The 13699-nt window shown below is 39.5% G+C and overlaps 1 protein-coding gene across 2 annotated transcripts in view; it reads left to right on the top strand.

The window, feature by feature from the left end:
- The window catches only part of SORCS2 (sortilin related VPS10 domain containing receptor 2), a 531576-nt gene that overhangs the window by 470120 nt on the left and 47757 nt on the right, over positions 1–13699 (top strand). For both annotated transcript variants that reach the window (XM_063401574.1, XM_063401573.1), the window contains exons 13-14: positions 6095–6186; positions 7589–7696. In XM_063401574.1, the coding sequence (XP_063257644.1) occupies positions 6095–6186; positions 7589–7696 (200 nt within the window). The remainder of the gene's footprint in view (positions 1–6094; positions 6187–7588; positions 7697–13699) is intronic.

The raw sequence follows: 13699 nt of genomic DNA, 5'->3' as shown, positions 1-13699 counted from the left end.
CTCAGCTGGCCGGGGGAGGGAGAATACAACAAAAAGCTCATGGGTTGAGATAAGGACAGGGAGAAATTGGTCACCAGTTACCACCATGGGAAAAACAGACCCGACTTGGGGGATATTTATTTGATTGCCAGTTAATAATAGAGTGAGGAATAACCCCAAGTCTCACAACATCTTCACCCGACCTCTCCTTTCATCATGGGCTCAACTTCACTCACTAATTCCCAACCTCCTCACCCTGAGCTGCACAGGGGGATGTGGAATGAGGGCTGTGCTCAATTCAACACAAGGATCTCTGCTGCTCCTTCCTCCTCACAGGGAGGACTCCTCACTTCCCCTGCTCCAGTGTGGGGTCCCTCCCACAGGAGAAGCTTTCCATCTTCTCCAGCATCAGTCCATTCCATGGGCTGTAGTTCCCCATGAGTTCTCCAAAATGTGTGCTTCCCATGGGCTGCAGCCCGTCAGGAACAGGCTGCTCCAGTGTGGGTCCCCTGAGGGATCATAATCCTACCAGCAAACCTTCTCCAACATCAGCTTCCTTTGGAGTCACAGCCTCCTTCAGGCACCCCCCTGCTCCAGTGTGGGCTCCTCCAGGGGCTGCAGGGGACTCTCTGCTCCACCCTGGACCTCCATGGGGCACAGCTGCCTCACCACGGGCTGCACCGCGGGCTGCAGGGGAATCTCTGCCCCAGCACCTGCAGCACCTCCTCCCCTCCTTCTGCACTGGCCTGGGTGTCTGCAGGGCTGCTCCTCTCATATTCAGCTCTTCACTCCTGCTGCAGTAGCTGTTGTGCATTTCTTAAATACATAATCCCAAAGGATTATGTATTTAACATAATATTTAACAGCCACTGCTGTTGCTGATTGACTCAAGCTTGGCCAGTGGCGTGTCCATCTTAAAGCTGGCGTTTGTTGGCTGTAGGATGTGAGAAAGCTTCTCTAGAAGTGTCCCAGAGAAACCACCCTGGTAGACTCAACTGCTACCAAAACCTTGCTGTGCAAACCCAAAACACTCAGCATAGGAGTATTTTCTTTCTCTATATAAGTATATTGCAACAATGCACAATATCATATAGATTCCACTTCTAATATATATGCAGGATAAAAAAAGCACCCACAAAGGACCAAAGCATTTTCAAAAAATAATTTAATTTCAGTTAAAATAGTGTTGTAGTGTTCAGCTGAAATCAATTTTTGTTATTTTCTTAGAACCATTAAATGTGAAAATGTTCTCAGTAGTGTTACTGAGCTTGGGGAATTTGGGGTTAAAAGATAAAAATACAGACAGTTTCTTATATTGCTATGGTAGGGTGCCATTAGTACTCCACAGAGTACTTTAAAAACAAATGGGTTATTTTTGTAATGATAATGTCCTTTGATGTTTAAAAGATAAAATTTTATACCAAATTCCTTCTTGAAGTCTAGCATAAAATAAATAAGTGCTTAAATGCAAAACCCTTCCAGGATTTACAGTTGGTACTGTATTGTTTAATACTTCTTAGAGGACTCTCATAATTTCTTGTCAGCATTTGCCAAAATTTTCTAGGTTTTCTGGGGTGAAGAACAAGAAGAAAAGAGGAATGAGGTCAAATTCATGTTTTCACTGATTTTTATTTGTAGAGACACACAGGTAAATGATATGTGTTCAACTTTACCCTAAGGTGCCTAATTATGCTGTAAATTAGCCACAAACTGACCCCTCATTGTTACAGTCAAAATGACAACCAATTGCTAGCTGTAATTAAAACTTCTATGAAGCCCTTGAAAGATCTTACTAAATTCTAATATCTGTGATCAGAATAAAACTGTAGATTATTTTATGTATTTTATGGCCTCGCTGTTCACGATTAAATAATTCTTCCAGTGGACTGCAGCACATTTTCTTTCTCTGCTGGAGTTCTTACAACAAAAGAGAAGGCTTCAGTCAGGTGATACAGGAATTTGGATAAAGCAGTAAATTGCAGGTCTTGTGAGCTGGTGAAATCCTGTGCTTTGGCACAACACTTGTCTGAGTTTAGGTCTCTGCCTTGGAGACTTTGTGGTTGTCATTAATGAGGGCCTGGCACCTTTCTCACAAGCTCACATGGGGTTGCTGAGCTGTTTACAGAGAAGAGGAGCAGTCTGTGCTTGCATACAGAGACAGAGAATGGAGAAAAGCAAACATGAGAGACTTAGGGGAAATGTAGCGCAAGGAATTAATGAAAGCTTTCTTGAAATAATAGCAGTATTGGTTCACAGGACTGTGGATTAAAGGACTGTGGGGAAGGTCAGAGATCCTGTAATTTAACAGTGTGCTCTAAGACAGCATCAAACCTTCCATAGCTTGCATTTGATGTGGTCATATAAGGGTTCAGGAAGACGTACCTATAAACACAGCCAGAGTACATAGAGATAGAAATGAACGCCTTAAAAAGAAGTTTTGAAATTAGGTGAATTCTGGTGATAAAGGAAATGTTTGGGAAACAATCAGAAGGTTGGTGAGGAGAACTGTAAACACAATGAAGTGATGTGCAGTTCAGGTGTCAAACCCCACCTCCATACCAGTAATTTTTTGGCCTTCTGTGTCAAACAAGTCAAACATCTGTGTTCAGATAACAAGGGCTGGGATAGAGGCACGGTATCAAACATGCTGAGATCCCTGCCCTGCTGCTGCAAAGACTGAGGCAGAGTGGTAAATTATGCCCGTGCAAAGCCCTGCAGTACATTAGGCTGGGTGATCCTCGGGCATGGACTGGGCTCTGCAGTGCCTGCGTCCCCTGCTGTGTCCCCTCCCCTGCCCAGGTGCTGCTTCAGGGCTCCTTCAGCTGGACAGGTAATGAGAATAATTTATTATTGCATTTCATCTGTGGGCTTGTGGTTGTTCCTGCGTCCTGCCTGTGCCAGCTCACACAAAAAGCAAAACCAAGAATTGTTATTTTAAATAACAACAATATCACTTGTGCTGGTTCCAGTTGTTTTCTGCCTTTCAGTTGCATGGCTGAGCTGCTTGTTGGTATATCTTGAAACAATCACTCTTTGTTTCAGGAAAACTGAAAATTATGGTTGTGTACTGTACAAGACTGCACTGCAAATAGGAGTGCTTTAGGAGCTGATTGGCAAGTAGCTTAAACATTTGTGCTGTGAACTGGGCTGTAGAAAAAAGGAATCTCACCTTGACATTGTCATGATGTATGTGTGCTTAGAATGATAGAATCATTAAAATTAGAGAAGACACTTAGGATCACCAAGTCCAACCATTAACTTCAGTGCCAGGTGGACCATGAGGATGTAGCCTAAGGTGAACTCATGTTTATTTGAAATATTTCTCTGTCTGTTATACCAGAAAAACAATATAATAAAATATGTTAATGAACATGAAATATTAGGATACTCTGTTAAGTGCTAAGGTTTAATTAATGTATACATATGAGTGTTTTTATTTTTTTTAGCACTGATTTCTGTTCACAATTCTGGCTGCCATTGTTATTTCAACAGCATCTGTTACAACATTGTAACAGATACAACTTAAAATACAGCGAAGCATTTATACAGTTAAGAGCAAGGGAAAGGTCTGACTTTCAAAAAGAATGCCATAAATAAAAGGAAAAAGTCAACAACAATAAAGCTTTCACATTTGATCTGCTACCAGAGTAGCTGTTGCAGCAACAAAATGTTCAGTTAAGCTAATGAAGTTACACAGAAAGCCTCTTGGATGTGTAGGAACTAAATCTAGATCTCTGGAGCCTTAGTCTGGTGGGGGTTTTTTTGTTGGAATATTATTTATCTGTGTCAAATACTTGTGTATCAAAGCAACTTGAAAAACCCTCAGTTAAGTTAAAATAAATGTTTTCCTGCAGGCATCTTAGGAGATAGATGTTAACACTTCTAAGCACAACAAAAAAGGATGTAATTCCAGCCTCTCAACCCTAAGAAGGTTCATCTGGCTCATTCTGTGTAGAAAACTTCTGTTTCCAGATTTGAATGTAGTAATGGATATCACTTGATGAAAGAAAAAAAAAGCGATCTCAGGAATTTTTGTTTGTTTTTGCAACTTCTGTATTGCAAAGTAAAACTGTATGGCATATAATTCTCTAGGACAACTTAAATATTGATCATTGATTTCATGGAGCTGTCCCAATTTCTTCCAACAGATATTCTGACCCAAAATAGCTGCTGAAGTTGTTGGGACAGACATGGGAGGAGGATAGAATAGGAACTGACATTGTGATTATAAAGCACAAAATATGCCCATAGAATTACAGAAATAGGTTATAAAAATCTTGTTCTCTAGTGGCTGGCTACTAGTAAGGATCAGAATAGATTTTTTGCTTGTTTTAGTTAGTGGAGAGATGTATACCAGAATTAGTGGCCAGCTGTGAACTCTCATATCATCTTCCTAGGTCTGAATTTCACCTCTCACACTGGGACCACCTTTGCCTCAGTACATTGCAAATTGCCTTGTTTTGTTTCCAGAAAGTAGAGATAAATATTTACTTTTGTGGTAAACAGGATGAAACTGTTCATTCTTTTCCATGTATTGAAGATGAAGAATTGTTCTCGTAGGGCTTTCATACATTTTGTTTATAAAAAGTTTGAAGTGTGTGCAAGAAGAGCATGATATAAGAACAGCATTAATATGCCTGAAATATGTCCTCTGTGCTTTGTAGTGGGCCAAAGCAGGATTCTTAATATGGTTTGTGAAGACCTACCATGGTGCTTTTCTGGGAAAGGCTGACTTGCATTAAGTGGTGCAGATATCAGCTTCCTTTATCTTCAGTGGTGGAGCTCTGGGAGACGTGGTGTCCCAGCACATACTGCTGCATTTTGGTTTGAGGGGAAGTTCAAACAAAGTTTAGAGGAGGATCCAGACTCTGCTTGCTTATCTGACTCCAGCTGATCTCATCCTTTTGAAGTGCATCTAAAATTAATGTCTGTCCTTTACTGAGTTCTCTTCTGAAGTACACAGCTGGGGGAATGAGTACTTCGGACTATAAATGCCTCGTATCAGGGTTTTGCCTGTAAATTGGCAACACTGAAAAACTGATCAGACACTTGAAGCCCTAGGATTCCCATAAAATACGTTCTTACTAAATGAGAGGAAGACTGAGATCTCAACCCAAATTAAATACTTGCTATTTTTGAAGTAATTGTGAGTGTGCTGTGAGATACTTTCACCCCAGCTCTGGTTCAGTCTTGCTGAGAGTTCTTCTAAACATAGCATTTAGTTTTGCCAAAACGAGAAAATTTAGTATTTTTTCATTTACAAGGCAAAGTAGAACTAACCTTTATAGTTTTTGCCTTTGCTTTGTCAAAGCATACAGGAGACTGCATGGTTGTCTAGAAATGCTAAGCGTGTATAATTCTCCCATATCACTTGGTCTTGTGTTAAATGAACTTTCACAGGTTAATAACATAAGCAAATCTTGTCTTAAAACAGATTTTAGATGTAAACCAGGAAAGATATATATCTGTGCTTTTATTTTAGCACTGCTGATAACCTCTAGAAAATGAATTAAAATAATTTATGAAGTTTTTAATCCTTTAGACCATTAAATATATTACATGTATATTGGTTCCAAATTCACAGTGGTCTCCGTGGGACATCAGATAATATTTGAACTTCAACTCACTGACACTGGAAAAGCAGAAAACGTGCTTGCACCAATTATTTCACGTTCTGTAGGTTCTGGGGAATATGTGAGAAAGTCACAGAGAACAGTACTTTTCCTTTTTTTTCTTAGAATTAGACTACAAAGCATTTTATTCTGCCGGATACACAGAATATGGCAAACACCAAAGTAAGGTGATGGGTCACTTAGTGATATATAACAGGAAGGAATGCAGAATGCATACTATGAGAAAGACTAGCTTGGGCTAAAATCACTTCAGGCAGTTTAATCTGACTGTGATTTGAACCTGAACATTTTCTGAATCACCTGCTTAACTTTCTTTTCTTTTACAGCTAGGAGAAATATGAGTTAACCTGACTTTTATGTCCTTTTCAGTTTGAAGTGTGGACATTATAAAACATAAGTCTCTTAATTCTTGTTTGCTTGTTCATTTTATTTCAGCTGTTTTGTACATTTGCTTAGTTGGCCTTTCTTTGTCTGACTTTCAGGTCTTTGAAGAGGAGCACCACATCTTGTACTTGGACCATGGTGGAGTTATTGTGGCTATCAAAGACACCTCTATCCCTCTGAAAATACTCAAGTAATTCTACAGTCAATTAGAGTAGAGCTGTTGTGTATTCAAGGCCTCAAAGTTCAGAGTTTAAGATAAACATTTCAATGTGATCATGTATGAAACGCAGGTGGAATCAGCTTAATTTAACATTCATTGAGTCAACACAATGCAGTTGGATGTTTACTTTAAGACTGCTTCATGGTGCTGAAGGTACCATGGCATCCTGCATTAATCATAAGAACATTTTCTTGCATCAGTGTAGGCATTTTTTCCTTAAGACTGTTCTGGAACTCTACAGTAGAAGCTGTGTCCAGCATAATTGTTAATCTGCTACTGGCTGTGCCAGCAGTACGTCGATGCTCAGCCTGTGCTGCACATGGGGCTTAGATGTGCAGTCAGGAGAGTTCACTGATACTGTCCTCTCCAAGGGCCACAGGGAAGTTGGAGAACAGCCCTGAGTTTCTCTGGCAAGAGCAATTTAATGTAGAGTTTGGGAGCCAACAGACAAAAGATTTATTTGCGCTTACATGACGTGTAATTTGGTGTGCCAGAATCACAGCTCGTCCGAGATATTCATGCACAAATTAACTGCAGTGTGCATAGATCCTCTCGTATGGTGACAATGCAGCAAGTGGCCTTCTCAGCCTGTTTGGCAGGAAGGGTTTGTTGCAAAGAATTTTGTCATAAAATGTCAAGGTTTAGACTGCATTATAGTGCAGCAGAACATGGTATATAATCTTCAGCATTAAAAAACTGTAAGGCATCTTTATCATTTATGGTTGGGCTCATTTTTGCAGAATTGTGTTATATACATGAGCAGGAACTAGCTCTGTACCTGATTATCTGGACTGAAAACCATCATTAACCTACAGTCCAAAAGATCTGGAGGAAATGTACAGAAAAAAGAGACTTGGACTTATAAGTTTTGGATGCACGTTTGAAATATGTTTTGAAGTATGTTTTGCTGATTCATCAGTATCTTTTGCAGATATTTAAGTGGACTGTAGCAGCCATGAAGGGCCATCCTCACACTGGTGCCTGGAGCTAGTACACCTCCCACGTTTGAGCAGTTGGCCTCTCATGTTTCACTGGCCTCTGCTTAACAGATCTATAGCTCAGAGACTACTAGAAAGAATGAAATGTGAATTAACTTTTGAATCTTCAAGGTAGCTAGATAGTTTGTTGACAGAGCTCAGTTTTTAATTGGCCTGAGGAATTATATTGTTGGGGAAAACTTGTTACACCTTCTCATAAAGATGGGAATCCCTGGATAAGTTACTGAGAAGATCACATTAATATCATGCACTGTCTAGGAATACTGTATTTTGTGATCAAAAATCCTAAGCTTTAGTAGTGAGGGGATTTTTAAAGTGCATTCTGCTTTGTATACCCGTAGTTGTAAATGAAAGCCTTTTCTGCTTTTTTGCAGGTTCAGCATAGATGAAGGCCAGACCTGGAGCACACATAATTTTACCAGCACTTCTGTCTTTGTAGATGGACTCCTTAGTGAACCTGGAGATGAGACACTGGTCATGACGTAAGGTTTTGGTTTCACCTCTGTTTTCAGGGCTCTCCCTGTTTATGCATTTGCATAGATTTTCAGCTGTGCATGTTGGAGATAGTCCTTGAGTCAGTGGCTTTTGCTTCCCACAGTCACACACTTACATCCTTGAAATCATCTTACTGCAGTATTTCAGATTTTAAAGAATTATTATGTTCAAATGAAATCTTGTAGAGTTACCACAGGGGAGAGTGGAATATTAGGACTGCTTTACAAGTGCGTAAGATGCAGGCAAAAAAAAACCCTATTTCCTCTTGCCTTTTTTTGTTGTTGTTGTTTTCTACAGATTTTTAGTCAGACATCAAAAGTGTTAAATATCTGTTGTCTTCACAGTGTAAATCACTGTAGTGTTGTCTTAGTAAATAGTACTGCAGTACTTGGTAAAACCAGGCACTCTGCTGTCAAATATCTGTTTTTATTCTGTGCAGTGACAGAGGCAGATGCTGTGAATAGTTAAAAATAACCAAATTCTGCAACTCAAAATTGTTTATCTTGTTTATCTGTCTTTTTCCAAAGGATCAGGGACATCTGGATCTGAGCTGCACGTTTTGCTCCATCTCTAGGATGAATGCCAGAATTTTAGAAGTGTCTGAGAGTAAAAAACACCTGTGCAGTCAGGGAGAAAGGCACGTGCTGCCTGCAGGCAGAAAGGGGAGTGCACTCAGGGCAGTGCACACAGGTTGTTGTGTGTGCTGCTATTGCAACAGGTTGGGTGATTTTTACATTGCAGCTCAGTGTGCTCATGACAAGCTTTTTCTCCCATGAGTTGCAAATAGAGCTGTCTTTGACATGTACCAGTAGCATTTCCTCCAGGGAAAAATAAATTAATAGCCCAGTGTATAAAGCAAAACAGAAATCCTACCCAGTGTACTTCAAAGCGTTGTGCCAAGTTCATAGCAGTGTAAGAGGGGAATCTGGTCTGTTGGTTATTTCTCTCTTTCTCCACTGCCCCATTTATCCTCCATTATACAGCTGTGACCTGAGAAGAACAGTATTATCCCATCATCTTCCCCTTCTCTCAAATACAGGTTTATTTATGATATAATATATGCCACATGGAGACACTTATGCCTCTCAATGAGGGATTTCCATTGATTTCACTAAAAGCAGATGGATCAAAAGCCTATCTCAATCTATACTTACTAGCAGATAAAATGGTGTGTGGAGACTGTATGTTCTGGGCTTGGTGTTTTTTGGGTCTTTTTTACCTCATAAAGTATCATTAAAACAGTGATTCTGTGAAGATGTGCTTAATTACCTGGCTGAATGGGATAAAGTGCTCTTGTGAAACATAATGCCTTTCTAAAATCCTCTATGTAAAATACACAGAGCTGCAGCTGGATTTGGTACATGAGCCCAAACTGACATAAAAAGCATCCTGTGACTTGTGTATTTCTAAAGGCACAGCAAGAGTCTGCTCTAGTGTGTAATGCCAGGCTTGTAGGATCTCACTTTTTAGCGAGTTTTACTGAGCATGGAGGGCATCAAACATTGAATAGCACAGACTGGCCCTGAAGACACATGCAAATTTCCTACCAGATTCCAAAGACAATGAGAAGAATAAACCTGCAGTGTGTTTCATTGTTGCCATTGTATCAGCTTCCTTGTCTCTCCGGCTGCTTTTGACTGTGTTTTACCTTCAGGGTGATCTTGTCAGCCCGGTGGTGCTCTGACTTTATGTCAAGACCTTTCGTTGGTCTGTCTGGCTTAGTTCATTTTTCCTGAAAACTTATTTTTGTACTAAGTTATTGTGGCTGACTTAATCTGCAGTGATTTGTTGCTTTTGAGAAATATACATTCCCTGGAAAAAAACCAGAAATCATCTTTTCATTTTGTTAGATAGAATTTTCTTCCAAGTAGAACCTGGCAAGATGAACTTGTAAATGGTAACAAAAATAAATTAGTAGCATCTTTCACCTTGAGGAATCCACAAATCCATTGCCAAGGACCTAGTCGGACATTTTTTACTAATATGGGAATTTGATTTTCTTCCTTTGGTGTGGAATGAGCTTGAATAAAGACTTTGAATAAAGAGTGCAGTGTCAAAATCCGCATAAATTAGGAGAGAGAGAATAATTCTGAAGTGGGAAGGTAATAACTGAAAAAATGCGCAGCAAAATTAAGGAACAGACAGTATTTAATTTAAAGCTCCTAGAATAAACTCACAAAACAGTGAAAGAATATTTTACCTGTACTGGAAGTGACTGTTAGAGTAAAATCCTGGTTACACTGAAGTCAGTCTGTGTGTCCCACTGAAGTCAATCCGTGTGTAAGAGACTTTTCATGCATGATGTCTGGAGTATTGATCGGACTTGTAAGTGGTTTGCATTTGAATTCCAGTTCTGTCCTGATTTATCCAAAATCAAAGAACATGAAATCACACAATGGTTTGGGTTGGAAGGGACCCTTGAGACCATTTAGTTCCACCCCATCTCTCATGGGCAGGGACACCTACTAGAACAATTGCTCAAAGCCCCATTCAGCCTGGCCTTGAGCACTTCCAGGGATGGAGTATCCACAGCTTCTCTGAACGTGGTCCAACACCTCCACATCCTTTTTATGAGGACCCCAGAGCTGGATGCAGCACTATGGGTGGGCTCTCATGAGAGTGGACAGAGTGGCAGAATCCCCTCCGTTGCCCTGCTGCTCACAGTGCTTTGGATGCAGCCCAGGACAAATTTGGCTTTCTGGGCTGTGAGCACGCACTGCTGGCTCGTGTTGACCTTGTTGTCAGCCAACACCCCCCACTCCTCATCAGGACTGTTTGTAACTCATTCTTCCATCTGTTCTTGGGACTAACCCAAGGTGCAGGACCCTGCACTTGGCCTTGTTGAACTTCATGAGGTTCACACAGGCCAACCTCTCAAGCCTTCCAGGCCCCTCTGGATGTATCCCTTCCCTCCAGTGTGTTGTCTGCACCACAGTTTGGTGTCATTGGCAGATTTTCTGAGGAAGCTCTTGATCCCACTGTCCATGTTCTGGCAAAGGTGTTAAACAGCACCAGTCCCAGTACTGACCCCTGAGGAATGTCACTCCTGACTGTTTTCCATTCCAGTGAAGTGGTCTAGTAAGTTTTACTGAACAAATGGGAAAATGTGAACCTGGTTGCCTCAAGCATTCCTTTCAAAGTTTTGTGTCTTCTCCTAAACAGAGAGGAAAGCCAAATGTTGACTTGTCAAAAGTTTTCATAAAACTCAGTTGTCATCTGTCAGTCAACATTAATCTAAATCATTCATCGAAATCCCCTGCAGTATTCAAGATGTGTACAATCTTGAATACTCTAAATACAAATGCCAAGGAAAATATATTTTATTCCATTGTGCTCTGCAAAAGACCTAGTTAAGATTTTTAGGAGTTTTAGTGGTAAAGTATTCAAAAACTTTAGGAAACTCATTGTTTTCAATCTGTCTAGATTTCCATTTCTAAAGAGACCTAGTTAGGAGTTTAGGAAAGATAAGCAATAAAGTATTCATAAATTTTAGGAAACTTGATCTGTGTAAAAATCAACTTCTAAATGAGGAGCTCAAATCCAGTATTTACAGCTAAATGAATAAGTAAGGTTTCTAAGAAAATTTCTCAACTAATATATTTTCATCAAAATAGTGCATGGACTAGTAGGTTTTATTTTGTTCTAAATTTGTAACAACGAAAATTACTGCAACCCAGTGTTACACCAAGCAATATTTTATAATTTGGAAAAATTACTTGCTAATACTGGATTGAGTAATGGCCTAACTCAGTGCAAAAGGAAGAATTTTTGTGTGTCTGAAATATTGATGTTCCTCTTCAGAGGATATAGTTAATGTAGTGAAAGTTTCAAACCTGTTGAAATTGTTTCTAAATCACATCTCAGCTTCAGGGAGTGTTTCCCAAACCAGGTTATTTAGATTGCAGTGTAAATCCAGTAGGAACAATAACCATGGTACCACAGACCATAGCCCCTTTTAAAAGGGCAATAAGAGGTTACATAAAAGAATTTTTTTTTAATGTCAAGTAAAACCAAAATCTTCCTTGTGGGTAATTGTATTTTTTCCAGAGGGTTATTTTTTTTTGTAATGTCTCATGGAATAACAACTTTGGATGCTGCTGGGAACTTTATGACATCTCTGAACTGCAGAACTCCTGCATACATGTCTTGCTGTCTTGAATACCCATTGTTTTGTTCCTTTTGGGTTCCTGGGTGATCATGGAAACAGGAAGATAGTCTAATTTAAACTTACTCAAAACCAGGTGAATATTTACAAGTATCATATATTAGGTGGAACCATCTGGATTTTTGTAACTATTGATTCTGCTAGGAATGTCAGTCTCACCTTTAACAACATCAGCAACAGCCAGCATTACATGTAGTTTGTGGAGCTTATTGTCACACATGGCAGCACACTCCTTCTCCTGTTCTCCTTGAGTATCTTACTAGGTGGAGGTACTTCTGTGTCTGGAATTCTTCTCTACTGACTTTCTCATACTACAACACTCACAAAGGGTAGGTAAAAGGTAGATAAAGCCTCATTATGTAGGAGAACAGCTGATTTCTGAAGGCAAATTCTAGATTTTCTTTTCAGCAAGTTAATGTCTTGTATGAGAATCATTGCTCAGTTATGAAATGGTTGTTCTGCTCCCTGCATGAGAAGGAACATATCTGAGAGAAGATAGAGGAAACGGTGAAAAAAGCATTGGAAAAGCAAACTGCTTATTCTATTCCAACCTAATGTAGATACCAGCTAATGCAGATGTACAGATCTCTGTGTAGTAGCAAGTCTAAGGCTTTTGTTGGAATCTCTGTGGACACAGATGTTAGCAGAGCAAGGCAAAGCATTGCAGTGACACCACCAACTTGTGACCTTGGAGTCAAGACCTGGTACTGCCCTGGTCTCTCCCTCAGCTCAAAAGAAGTTTAGTGGGTAAAGTTTGGTTTTTAAATGTCTTTCCTTAGAATTTCAGATTGTAGTCAGAAGCACAGGAGCAGGATGCTTTCAGTCTCACTTTAAAACCCATATTTAATACATTTTTAGGACAGATCTGTTAATATATTTGAATAAGAGAAACTGTAAGGTTAGGAATTCATGTTCTGTAAGAATCTGCTATCACTTTGTCTGTTTTTACAGGACAGAAAAAGGGTGATGTGACTTTTTCGTTCAGAACAGACCTTTTGTAATTTTGGGCTCTTGTCACAGAGTGAGTGCCTGAAGCTTTGGTCCTCTAACTATGGTTCCATTTTAGTTTCTATTTCAAATAAATAACCATTACAAACTTAGCCAACAACTAAATTTTTTAAACACTTTATTTACTTTTGGTTGGGGCCTTGAACTATATTTTGCTCTCAGAATGAAGGAACCACAATTTAGATGACTGTAGACTATTAACTCTTGCTCTGCTTGGTGAAGTCTGAATGAAGAATTTAGTTGTGATGAGACTTGCTTTTTAAATACATGAGTAGGAAAACAGAGTATTAGCTAAAGAATTATAAAATTTTGCAAGTATCCCAGATTAATTAGATCTTTAGGTAAGATGAAAACAGAGGATTTAATGATGTAAAAACTGTCCTCTACAGTGTCATGTTTCTCTTTAAACAATTTTGTTCCCAGGCCGCCTTGTATTTACCTCTGCACAAGACATTAGGCTAGGCACTAAATCTGCAATATTTTTTAAACAGCATATGTGTTAAAAGGTTGTTCTTGGAAAGGAATTTATCAAATGGACCTGAAAAAATGTTGGATGTAATTCACAAGTATGATGGAGCCACTGAATCCTGGATGAAGTGGAAACACCCTCATTCTGCTCCTCCCTAGCACTTCTCAGAACCTAAGCTTTCATTTCTGTTCCTTTTCCCCAAAAGAGCTTAAACCAAAATGTTTTTGGCATTAATGAATGAATAGCAATTATTAGCTTATGGGAGCAGGAAACAATGAAAAAACGTATCTTGGTTCAATTTCAACTAAATTGTTTCCTCCCTTCATTTTTCACTTTGGCAGCCAAAAA

This window comes from Prinia subflava, chromosome 7 (genome assembly GCF_021018805.1).
Source record: "Prinia subflava isolate CZ2003 ecotype Zambia chromosome 7, Cam_Psub_1.2, whole genome shotgun sequence".
Lineage (NCBI taxonomy): Eukaryota > Metazoa > Chordata > Aves > Passeriformes > Cisticolidae > Prinia > Prinia subflava.
This window is presented reverse-complemented; position numbering and strand designations above follow the sequence as displayed.